This window comes from Aedes aegypti, chromosome 3 (genome assembly GCF_002204515.2).
Source record: "Aedes aegypti strain LVP_AGWG chromosome 3, AaegL5.0 Primary Assembly, whole genome shotgun sequence".
Taxonomy (NCBI): Eukaryota; Metazoa; Arthropoda; class Insecta; order Diptera; family Culicidae; genus Aedes; species Aedes aegypti.
The window spans coordinates 161,485,691-161,498,426 of record NC_035109.1 but is presented as its reverse complement, the minus strand read 5'-3'; the positions used below and the strand labels follow the sequence as shown (position 1 = coordinate 161,498,426).

At 40.1% G+C, this 12,736-nt stretch overlaps 1 protein-coding gene across 9 annotated transcripts in view; it reads left to right on the top strand.

Moving 5' to 3' along the window:
- Positions 1-12,402, top strand: part of LOC5578456 (acetylcholinesterase) — a 385,351-nt gene extending 372,949 nt beyond the window's left edge. For all 9 annotated transcript variants that reach the window (XM_021851337.1, XM_021851339.1, XM_021851338.1 and 6 more), the window contains one exon: positions 10,884-12,402. In XM_021851337.1, coding sequence (XP_021707029.1) covers positions 10,884-10,999 — 116 coding nt within the window. In that variant the 3' untranslated portion in view covers positions 11,000-12,402. The remainder of the gene's footprint in view (positions 1-10,883) is intronic.
- The last annotated feature ends 334 nt before the right edge of the window (positions 12,403-12,736 follow it).

Here is a 12,736-nt window from a genome sequence, read left to right as displayed (position 1 = left end):
AAAGTGGATGATAGCGCCTAATAGGAGACCTGACATCACTTATCTAGATTTCTGAGATAGGACATTGAACTTCGTTTGAAGCTTCGAACAGCTTGGACCAAATTAAAAAAAAAAACAGTGATCCTGATGTTATGTTTTGCTAGAATGGGGATATCTTCTACCAGACTCCTTAGAAGGTAACTCAGGGCCCCCACTGCTATATCCAGTACATCCTCGAAGTAATACCGTAAGATGATTCCGGGGAAGCAAGGGTCAATCGTTTTTTGTCCTTATTGATTTAGCTGTTCTGCGTGTCAAGTGTTCATGATGTTTGCTTATTTGTACTAATTTTGGAACAGTTATTATTGGTTCCATTACAAAAGGTTGCAGAGAATTTGTCTGATCACTGTTCAGCTGTCGAATGGCCCTTAATCCACATAACAATCCGGTCCACGTTAATCCATGGATAGACGTCTGCATCTCGGCACAACTCCTTGCAAAATTTTGATTTTCTAAACCTGTTCTCTCGTTTGAATGCGGCCCTAGTTTCTCGGAAATTTGCCTTGTGCTTCTCTTCATTCACCTCCATCTTTGCTCTCTGAGACTAACGATGCCGTCTATCACTTGGCTTAAGTTCCACTGTTCGGTCAATTGCAAATGTCCCTTCCTAACGTTGCCACAGGGTTTCGGGTGTCGATAGCGAATCGACTGTTGGTCGCTATGAGATTTCTTCCCTTAAACCCTTCAATTCATGTTCACCTTTATTGAAGGACTACAGAACTTCACATCAATGATAATCTTACTACCGTTTCTCACACAGATCAGCAATTTTAATCTCACGCGAAGACTATCGGTCTTCGTTTGATCAATTTGTCGATTGACTGGACACTGTTAGTTAACGAGCCATCACCTGAATTGACCAACTCTTCCTGAATGGGAAAATGCAACAACAGCTACTGTGCGGTGTCACCCGTTTTCACTTGCAGTTCTCCGTCGAACTACTGTTGGAAGTTATTTCCTCCACTGTTTTATCGGTCAGCAAAATCCCCTTTCAGTCATTACCAAGGCAAACAATGGTGTGCTATGCATTGCACACCATCGACCAGCGCCTAAAACCTCTACATATAATTCCGTTCTATGCACTCTTTGCACTTCTACATCTACCATCACACTTCCTTCGTAAAGTTTTTCTCTCTGCAGCATTTTTTACCATTACTTCTGAATAAGCTCGCGCAACACTGAACTGCTTCACAACTGGTCATCCAGGTGCTGGCTTATGGTACTGAGTAAGCCACTCCAACGCTTGACAAGTGTTGGATATTGAATCGCATCGTTTTGTAATTTCTAGAACTCATGATGCTGGATAACCGCGCCCAACAAGCTACAACAAAATAATGATTCGAGTCGGTATTAGGGCCTTGAATGGTCCTGATAGATATACAAGTGAGATACAAGTGGTCTATTTGAGAGCTAGAGAAGCTTCCTCCTAGATGCTACACGTGCAACATAGATTAACAATGCATAAAATCTTAGCATGCCGTTCTGCTTAGTACCGTAATCTGGGGTAACATTGATTTTTATATTTTTAAAACAAGTACTGCCACCTATAGCTTGTGACTATGGGGGATTTTTTTTTATTATCGGACAGGTTTGGGCCGGAGGTTCTCCGATTTGTATGAAATTTTCACCAGAGGTAGAGCTCGTGGATATATGACCAAAAGTGAAATTCAAAACAATTATAGTGGCCTATTTTCCCGGAAAACTCTAGATGAATTTTCACGATTTCCCTATATACCTCAAACTTTGAAAATTCATATCTCCTGAACTATGCATCGTAGAACAAAAGTCTTTTAGTGAAATCGAAAGAAAATTTCCTCAGCAATCTATTAAAAATATAAAAAGAAAAACATTTCCCGGAAAATTTTTCACCATGAATAAAATTGTCGGAAAAATAGCGGAAAATCTATCGTCTGTATCATGAAAAATTTTTAAAAAAATAGTTTTTGTTTCATCAATCCATACTCTAACTTTCGTCCATAGACGCCAAAGTGATATCTTTTACCGTTTAGGCGACAGAACTGAAAAACCGATGACCACCCGCACGCTTCCCATAGGAAAATGTGTTATGATTTTTTAAAGTGTGCTGAAAGAGCTTGGCATTTTGAGTGTTAAACACCTCGAACCAAGGAATACGCCTAAAGGTAGGCAATTTCCTAAGGCAATTCTATATTCTTAACAGTAATTCGTTAATGTTGCCTAATTAAACATACTTATGAAAGTTTTGACAACAGAATCGTTTTCGGCGATTCCATTTTTAGTAAGAACCGCATTTTCCTTGCTCATATCGTTTGCAGCACTTATGTGACACATGAATGTTTGGTAGGGCCATCCTTCCCAATGAAACAATTGTTTCGAAAAGTTGGCAAATTTTCGCATAAGGTTAACACAAAAATCTTCATTTTCATTAGCTTATGAATATAAGAAAGAGAAGCACCATTCATGATTTGGAAATGTTCCATCAATAAATGACGATACGAACCTTTTACGAGATGAGTCATTCCGATCAATGTTACCCCGCTGATCAATGATACCCCGGATTACGGTACAAACTTTCTTCATGCTGCTTTTTCTTTCTTCAGTGAATTCACATTTAAAGAATTCTTTTGCTCTTACTACACTACACGCCAAATCCGAGGTTGAAAAACAACGAGCTTCGATGGCAATGTATTTATTGAAGTCCTGAGGCACGGACGGAACGCTCTGGACCTAAACGGTGAAGAACTAGTTGCGTAGTGGTTGTTTCATCTGGCTAAGAATTAACACTACGGACAGCCTGTTCCCAGTTAGCCGTAGCGGTAAACGCGCAGCTTATCAGCAAGACCAGGGCATAAAGTATCTTCGTACCTGCCACACGATATACGCAAGCAAAAATGGTCATTGGCACAGTAAGCTCTCAGTTAATAACTGTGGAAGTGCTCTTAAGAACAGCTGAGAAGCTGAGAGGCAGGCTCTGTTCCAGTGGGAACGTAATGCCAGAAAGAAGAAGAAGACTGCCTGTTCCGGTGGTAAAAGTCCACCTCACAGGTGACCCCTAATTTATGGTGTGATGCGTAACGTGCCTAGGAATGAATGGTTAGGGGGGTCTAAATAAAACCTAACCGCTAACGGAGCCTGTGGGGTACCAGGGCGCCCTCCACAGTATTGAGTCCTTCCTGTGCTATCCGGAGCAATGGTGCAGGTGACCTTGTGTGTCTCCGAAATAATCGGCTACCCTTCTTCAGTCTCTATCCTGAGGCTTAATAAGGGTGGGATTATGAATATGTTGACATTTAATTTAAATTATCACCTATATGGATTCGCATTATGCGTTTTACACAGTGTATTCTGTGCTCTTTCGCCTTTAGCGACTTCAAATAGATACCGATCTGGTTTTTTCGTTGCTGGTCTTTTTCGTGCTGAGATTGCAAAAAGCTCAATCCTGCCTAGTTTGGGTAGTGGCTACGGATGAGTTAGCTCAGATCAATCTTCAGCATAAAAGAACAACAACGATCAATCTTTGCAGTCTCATGCAAAATGGTGCAGCCCAAGTGGCGCTAGTTCAAGAACCCTACTTTCGTAGAGGGAACTTCTATCTAGGTAACCTTGTGTACCCAGTTTTTGTTACTTTCAGCAAACTTGAAATGGCAAACTCGCGCTCCATGCCCCGCGCATGCGTGCTCGTTAATAAAGCAATCGTTGCTACACTCATTTCTGAGTTAACTACCAAAGATGTATGTGCTGTCACAATCGATGTTTCTGTTTGTAACCTCAACAGGAAATACGTCTATTGTTCGGAATATTTACCACATGATGAACCATCCCCAACGGATGACTTCAAACGAATTGTCGTACACTGCCGTTATATGCATAATTGTCCCATGTTTCAAAATATGAATCCGAGAAAAACGCGACTAAAGATTTTAGCACATTTATGCTCATCATTGATAGAGGTTAGTATAAATTTGAAAAATTTCTTCCCAATAATATGAGTAAATGAGTGTTCTTTCGAGTCATCAGTTAGTTTTAGCGAAAAAATATGAATTTTGCTACTAAATTAAGAGTGGGACGGTTATGCCTAGAAATACCGAGTTTTTGGAGGAATTTCTATGCATAAGAGTCCCACTAACTGTAGAAGACCGATTCTGGACGATAGCTTTGACGTGAATTTTATACCAAAAGTGGAAGATCTGTATTGTAAAGCCTATGTTGAGGGACCCTACGAAGGCTCATTTGGCATTCAGCAAAGTGGAGCCGTGTGAGGGTACGTATATGACTGTGATTAGAAAGACGCTTGAAAGCAAAATGGTGGAAAAATCGTATGGAAGAAGGGGAAACTTGCGAATATGGATCGAATGAATTCACTACATTTGAACTAATTTGAAGTTTAAGCGGTGCTAAATTAACTGAAGAGGAAAGGGACTGAGTCCAACAGGTAATGTCTGAGCATTCTGCACGCCACTTATAGTGCATGGTCTGGTTTTAATGTGTCGTCGGTGGTGCGGCAACCCCACACTATCTACTAAAACTACTAAAACTGTTTCAAATTAGCCGTCAAATGCTTTCAGATACATCCAATTTCATCATTTTTTTCAAAAAGTTATGAGCTCTTGAATTTAGGCAAAATGTCGCATGTCTCAATCAATTTGTGCAGTACCATAGTGTTCTTTATAGTGTTAAACAGGTAATGTTCTACGTGGGATGTAAAGCCAAAGTAAAAAGATGATATAAAAACAATTTTGCCCAGCCTCATATAACCTGTAAATTTAGCACTTTATTAGAAATTAGTGCAGAGAAATACACAGTGGGACAGACAGGCGTAGAAATTCAGTAGCGGGACAGTTATGCGTAGAAATTCAACAGTGGGACAATTTGACTTGGTATGCTTTTTATAGAGTCTTCGAACAAAGTATATTTTTTAAATGGTTTTCTAACAATATAGGTTAAAATATACTATTTGACTACAAAAAGTAAAAAACGACGAAAGGTAACATGGGACAATTATGCGTATAACGGCAGTACACTGCGTAACAAAAGGCCTTCCGCTGATTGTGGGCAGCGATGCCAATGCTCATCACATCATCTGGGGCAGCTCGGATATCAATCTGAGAGGCTCCAGTCTGATGGAATACTTAAGTAGTACAGACCTTAGATTACTTAACATAGGCAATCGCCCAACCTTCATGGTTTCTAATAGAGAAGAAGTGTTTGACTTAACGCTCTGCTCGATTACAATCAGTCACGAGTTGACGAATTGGCATGTATCAGATGAGGAATCATTATCTGATCATCGTTACATCTTCTTTGGACATTCAAATGTAACTGCGCAGACTTTGCGTTTTAGGAATCCCCGGTCAACAAACTGGGAACTCTATATTCAATTGGTTGCGACCAAATTTCATGGATATTCTCCGTCCATTGAAAATCCAAGTGATCTGGATGATGCCGTTGATACTACAACATCCTACATTATGGAAGCTTTTGAAGAAGCATGTCCTCTGTAAAGACTACAAGAGGGACCCCATCTTGAAAATCCAATCTGACTAGACTCAGGAAACAATGTAGAAGGAGTTGGAACAGACGCCGTTCAGCTGGATCAGAGTCGTTCAAGTCGGCTCGCAAGGCTTACAAGAAGGCTTTTCGTTCTGCTGAACGATCCGGCTGGAAAAACCTTTGTGCAAATGTTTCCAGATTGAGTGAAGTCAGTTGGCTGAACAAAATCCTTGCAAAATCTAAGGATTTCCAATTGAACGAAATTCGCTTACCTAATGGTGACTTTACTTCTTCCGATGAAGAAGTTTTAGAATGTAAAACTTGGGGCCTCAAACCCAAATATTCAATACACACTTCCCCGGATGTATGGACATAGCATCTACGGATGAACCAAATGTCTTTTCATGTAGTTACGAGACTCTGGCCTCGGCTCGCAGTATCGTAACTACTGAATCGATTCAATGGGCACTTAATAGTTTTGCGCCTTTCAAATCTCCAGGAGCGCATGGGATTTATCCTGTTCTGCTCCAAAAGGGATTTGAGTTTATCAAACATGTTTTGAAAAAGCTACTTGTAAGCAGTTTTGCTACCGGGTACATTCCCAAAGCCTGGCGTGATATTACTGTAAAGTGTATACCAAAAAGAGGACGTGCGTCGTATGAGGAAGCAAAGAGTTTTAGACCAATCAGTCTGACCTCTTTTCTTCTGAAATGTCTGGAACGCATTATCGATCATCACATCCGTGATGTTTATTTGGCAAACATGCCTCTTCATGTGAATCAACATGCTTACCAATCTGGAAAGTCCACAGTGACTCTTTTACACAAAGTTGTATACGATATCGAGAAAGCATTCGCTCAGAAGCAATCCTGCTTGGGTGTTTTCTTGGATATTGAGGGTGCCTTTGATAATGTGTCTTCCGATGCCATATTGAAAGCCTCACGAAACCATGGGCTACCTACAATGATTACCAATTGGATTCATCAAATGCTCAAAAACCGACATCTCTTCTCGACATTGCGTCAAGCAGCGATTCGAAAATTGAGTGTTTGCGGATGCCCCCAAGGGGGAGTCTTTTTTTTTTAATGAGTTATTTACACACGAGGATTCAGATTATCATATCCATTTTTTTTTATTTAAGGCACTCTGTGCTCGTGGCCACTACTGTGCCGGACTCAGTTGATCTGTAGCTTCTTTGCCGATACAGATCTATTTTCCATTTATATATAATCTATATTTACATCTACTTTCACTCTCTCCTACTCTTTTACTGTCACACCGAGTAGGTAGGAGAGATCTCTGCTGTTAGTGAGGCTAGCTGCCTGCGAAGAGGGTCAGTTTGTCTCAGTCACCATCTGATACTGACGGAGGATGGATGTGCTCCTCAAAGCACGGTCCTCCGTGAGGCGTCTTCTGGTGGCTGGACGGGTTTTTTTTTGTGGAGGGGCTGGGAATCGAACCCATGACCTTTCGCTTATGAAGCGTAACCTCAAGGCTACAGACCCCCCAAGGGGGAGTCTTGTTACCACTTTTGTGGAATCCCGTAGCAGATACGCTATTGCGGCAACTCAATAATTGCGGTTTTCCAACTTATGGATTTGCCGACGACTATCTAGCTCTGATAGTTGGTATGTGCATAAGCACCCTATTCGACCTGATGCTCTTCAGGTAGTCGAGAGTTGGAGTATGGCCTTTCGGTTAACCCGAATAAAACATCTATTGTTCTCTTTACGGAAAGACGAAACCGCGATGGAATTTTGGCACTGAGATTAATGTGACTGATCAAGTAAAGTATGTAGGAGTCATTCTAGATTCCAAACTTTTATGGACAGCTCACATTGATTTCAGAGTCAAAAAAGCTTGCATGGCCTTCGGTCAATGCCGGCGAACCTTTGGTAAAACTTGGGGCCTCAAACCCAAATATATCAAATGGATTTACACAACAGTTGTTCGACCAATATTGGCATATGGATGTCTGACAAAAGGGCGAAGTGAGATCAATCCAATCAAAATTGGGCCATCTCCAAAGGATGTGCTTGATGGCGATGTCTGGTGCGTGCTCTACAACTCCCACAGCAGCGTTTGAGGCCATTTTCGACGTTGCGCCACTACACATATATCTTAAACAAGAAACACTTTCTTGCTCTTACCGTTTATGGGTACTGGATCTACTGGAGAAAAATCCAATGAATCGTAGATCTACACACACTTCGTTGTTTCCACTTTTGGTGAATTGGAACAAAATTGTCCTTGCTCCAAGTGATCTCACAATTGCTTATCACTTTCCTTACAGGACATTTACCACACAATTCCCTTCACAGGAAGAGTGGACGTCTGGCTATTTGGAAAGAAGTATATCAAACAATATAGTATGTTACTCTGATGGCTCCCTTCTTGAAGGTAGAGCTGGTGCAGGTGTATATTTTCGTAAGCTAAGGCTGAATCAGTTTTACTCACTTGGTAGAAACTGCACCGTTTTTCAGGCGGAAATTTTTGCTCTTATGTGTGGAGTGCAATCAGCACTTCAACAGCGCGTAATGGGTAAAGTCATATACTTCTGTTCAGATAGTCAGGCTGCTATAAAAGCTCTCGCTTCGGCCAACTCAAGGTCGAAGCTTGTTATCGCATGTCGAACTCAAATTGAGGAACTGAATTCAGTCAACTCTGTAAGCCTTGTATACGGTCATTCTTCCATCGCTTGAAATGAATTGGCTGATGAGCTAGCTCGCGATGGAGCATCGCATGACTTCATTTGCCCTGAGCCGGCTAATCTAATTTCGAAGTGCTGGGTGAAGCTTCAGATAAACTCTTGGGCGGCAACTCAGCACAAGCAATATTGGAATAGTTTGGAGTCATGTCGTCAAACAAAATTGTACATTACTGAGCCATCTCCAAGGGTGGCGAAGTATTTAACAAATCTGTCAAAGCAGAATTGCAGTCTCTTGGTCAGAGCGTTGACAGGTCACTGCCGACTCAACTATCACATGGCAAATATTCAGCGTGCTGACTCATTTGTGTGTGATAGTTGTGACTCCGATTATGGAACTTCGTATCACCTAATATGTAACGCCCCAAAATAAGACGCCCACTGCGATCGATAATCGATGTTCTCACCCATGGCCCCAGCCTTGCCGCTGGGGAAGGAGAAGAAGTGGCGAGGGTGAAGAACGAAGAGTTGTTAGAAGTCGTGAAATCATTCGCGTCAAATAAGGCATTGGGGCCCGATGGTATCCGAATATTGCCCTAAAAGCGACAGTGAATGCGGTTTCGGACATGTTCAGAACCAAGATGCAACGTTGCATAGATCAAGAAATCTTCCCGGATGCATGGAAGCGACAGAAATTTGTCCTACTGCCAAAGGCGGGGAAACCACCAGTTGACCCGTTGGCGTATAGACCTATCTGTCTACTAGATAAGACGGGCAAATTTTTGGAGAGGTTGATCTACAACAGGCTAGTACCGTATACGGAAGGTGCGGACGGCCTGTCCAACATCCTGTTTGGATTGAGGAAAGGTAAATCTACTCTGGACGCTATCCATTCGGTCGTTCAGACAGCTGAGGTGGCAATCGAGCATAAAAAAAGCGGCATCCGTTGCTGCGCGGTTGTCACTCTGGATGCGAAAAATGCGTTCAATAGCCCAAGCTGGGAAGCGATTGCCCACGCACTTCACCGCCTCAATGTGCCGGTGCATTTGTGTAAGCTTCTAGAAAGCTATTTTGATTGTAGGATTCTACTGTACGGTACAGAGGAGGGGCAGAAAAGCGGTCGAATTACCGCGGGAGTATCTCTAGACTAAATCCTGGGCCCGCTGTTATTGAATGCAATGTACGATGACGTACAGAGGCTGCCCCTTTTGACGGGTGTTATTGTTGGCTCCGCCGACGATATCACCCTAGTGGTCTATGGTGAATCGAAGGAGGAAGTAGAGTTAACAGCAGCGCACTCTATTTCCATAGTTGAGCTTCGCTTCGCTAGTCACGTTGAATATGCCTGCAAAAGGGCATCTACGGCTACAGCGGAGCTTTCGAGGATGATATATCTAATAGCTCTGCTGTAATTGACAGCAGACGTAAGCTTCTGGCAAGCGTGGCGCTATCCAACATGAGATATGAAGGACTAATCTGGTCAAAAGCGCTTAAAGCGAGCAGAAATTTAAAACAGTTGAAAAGCACGAATGGGATCATGTGTGTCGGGCAAGCCACCAGATCCGCTGTCCAGCGCACTATGCTCGACGTTATGTTCAACGCATAGATTTTGAGAAAAATCATTTGTCGCGTGTCGTAAATCCAGAGAATGTATGCGAATGCTGAGTGCTGGAATACAGTAAATCATACAATAAACGGCTGTCACTCACATTATGCAAGAATTGCAGTGCCTAAAGCGCGCCGACCAAGAGAGAGCTGCAGAGGATTAGCCCTGCCGAGGCTAGTCTCCTGTAAAATTGTTTAACTCGGTTAGGAGAAGCAGTTTGCCTTGGCTACTTCTACTACGTGTGATAAGTGCTATATGCACTGGCCTTTCCTCGAAAAAATATCATAAGGTGGTTCCGGGAAGCAAAGGGTCTGAGGCCAAGTCTGTGCATTCTGTACACAACTTAAAAAATTCAACGAGAATTCCCTAAGGGGTCTGATTGCAGATTTCCCACTTGTTTGAGAAAAAACACATAATTGAGTAAGATTCGCACACGAGTACGAGTGCTTCTGGACCAATAAGGCAGAAATCAGCACAAAAGCGATTTTTCAAGATGTGTTAAGATAACACACCTGGTGTTTTTGTCCTGAAAAGTCCAACTTTATTTTAGAGAGTATATCGCTCTCTGTTGAGCCAGTTACCGACCACTAGCTTTGGCTCATGACGTCATTCTTGACTTTGTCACTTTCAGATATCTTTATCAAGTCAGTAATTTTGTCCTCGTTGTTGTCCTGTTCCAATCAAGTCCCACGTTGATATTGTCATTGCTTCGTGAATAGGATACCACAAGCCAAAAATGTTGGTTTTCAGTAACTGCTCGTCTAGCTGTTAATATGGTATATTATGTATCTATTCAATTCGTCGACAAGCCTAGGATATTGAATCATGTTTTCTGCTATTTCTGAGTATTAATAAATGTCACCCATCATCCTGCACATAATCTATTTGGAAGCAGATATCATCATCGAGTTTTTCAAATGTTTGCAAATATTTTCACAAGTGAAATAGTCGTAAAATCAACCCTTTCCTCTTCTAGTACTAAACTACTTTCTGATTCTAGGACCAAACTGCTGTGCAATAAATACGTTCATCATATGCTTTGAAAATCATTTTTATGCGAAAAAGGCCAACCGGATTATTATTACAATGAAACAGACACATTTAATTTTGTTTTCTTTTCAGCTAATCTACAAGCAACTCCTGCTCCAAGCGAGCCATGCGGAAGCAGTGCAACGCCCTATCGACCCCTTCTATTTTTGATAGTCTCGCTAGTTCTAGTAACATGTTTCAAAATATAAAATTTTTATGTTTGTTAGGCTTTATACAATGGTCAGTTTGAAAATAGCTGAATGATGGTTGCAAAATAACATCAATACTACTATAAATACCAATACTATTAATTAATAAAAAATGAAAATGGAACAATAAAGCTAGATTTTATTAAATTTGTCCAAAACTTTTTGATCCTCAGTAAAAAAATGCGCTCCGATGAGTAATTGTACAATTCCGTTTGCGATTTTTTTTTTTCAACAACGTTAAGTAAAACAGAGGTGATATCATTGATATTTTACTACTCATACAATAAAACAAAGTATTTCCTGTTATAGATTGTGATGAAAATTTCGCTTTAACTATACCAGTAAAAAGTTACTTAAGTTCAAATAACAAGAATTTTATATAAACAAAACTAATTAATACAACAGCTGCTAGAGACAACTAGACATTAAATCGAATAACGTTATTTTGAAAAAGAGAGTAAAATGATTTATGATACTAGCAAAATCTCCCCTTTATATACTCGAGCGATCGCAAAAAAAATGGCAATTGTGTAATGATACAATAAACACAAGCATCTAATTCTAACAATCAACCGTTTCTTTATTGAAATTTGAACAAATTTTCTTATAAAGATACACTTACAAACAAACTCTAACGCCATTGCTGAAAACGAACCACACATGAAACAACCGAACGTCGAAGAAAATGGAATTGTAGATGACCGTTAAAAATGAAAATAGGAAACAATAGTTAATGTTAGATTACTTAAGCCTACAGCAGCAGAGCATGATGGGGAATAACACCTTAAAAGTAATCGAAATGAGGAAAAACTGAACACATATCATTATATAATGTAACTCCGTTGTAATCTATTGAAAGAACGTGAAAAACAAAAGAAATCACCCAAGTGTAGTTAAATATTTCTATACAATTTATGGTGGCCAATTTTAATATGATTAAAAAAGAAACAGCAGAAGCGCAAAACAAGAGGAAAAAGATGCCCAAACAACTAAAATGAGATAACAAATATAAAGTGAATTAGGAAAACCTGCTGTTTACCGAATTCCTTTTAGCTGCTAGATTAGAAGATTTTGAAAATCTTCTACACAATATTAAGACTAAGAATAAAGTAGAATCCACTAATTAGAAATGAAAGCAAATCGTAAGAAGTAAAAGAATCTAGAAAACAAAAATAAATATTTAACAACAAAAAATCAATGCGACTGTGTTTAGGCTGCGACGTTTGGATGTAAAATTTCTTTGCTAGTTGCACCCATCCTCATAAAACACTAGTATTTAGAACGACTACAAAGTAAAAATGAGCGATTCGCAAAATACAAAACGGTATTGCCCTTAGTTACCCCAAAGTGTGAAACTCTGCCCAGGAAAAATAAAACTATGAAAAAAAACCATTGTGATGATTTCCGTAAAAGATCAAGACAAAAAAGAATATTTATCAAAATTTCGCTCATCGAAAGAAGGCTTAAATATTTATATTCGATATTATCCAAGTTACTTGAAAAAAAAATTAACATCCATCGTAAAACGTATGTAAGACCCTCAATTTGAGTTGTTATATTTGCGAATATTAAACGTGAAATAAATGTTTGATTGAGGTTCTCGAGAGAGTAGGCCATATTTCTTCCTACTGCCTTATTTTTTGTTTTTCTTCATAAAGAACGCATAATTACTAAAAAAATAACTATTTTTATACTTATCAATATTTTTTTTTTGCAAAAAAACTTGAAATAACTCGA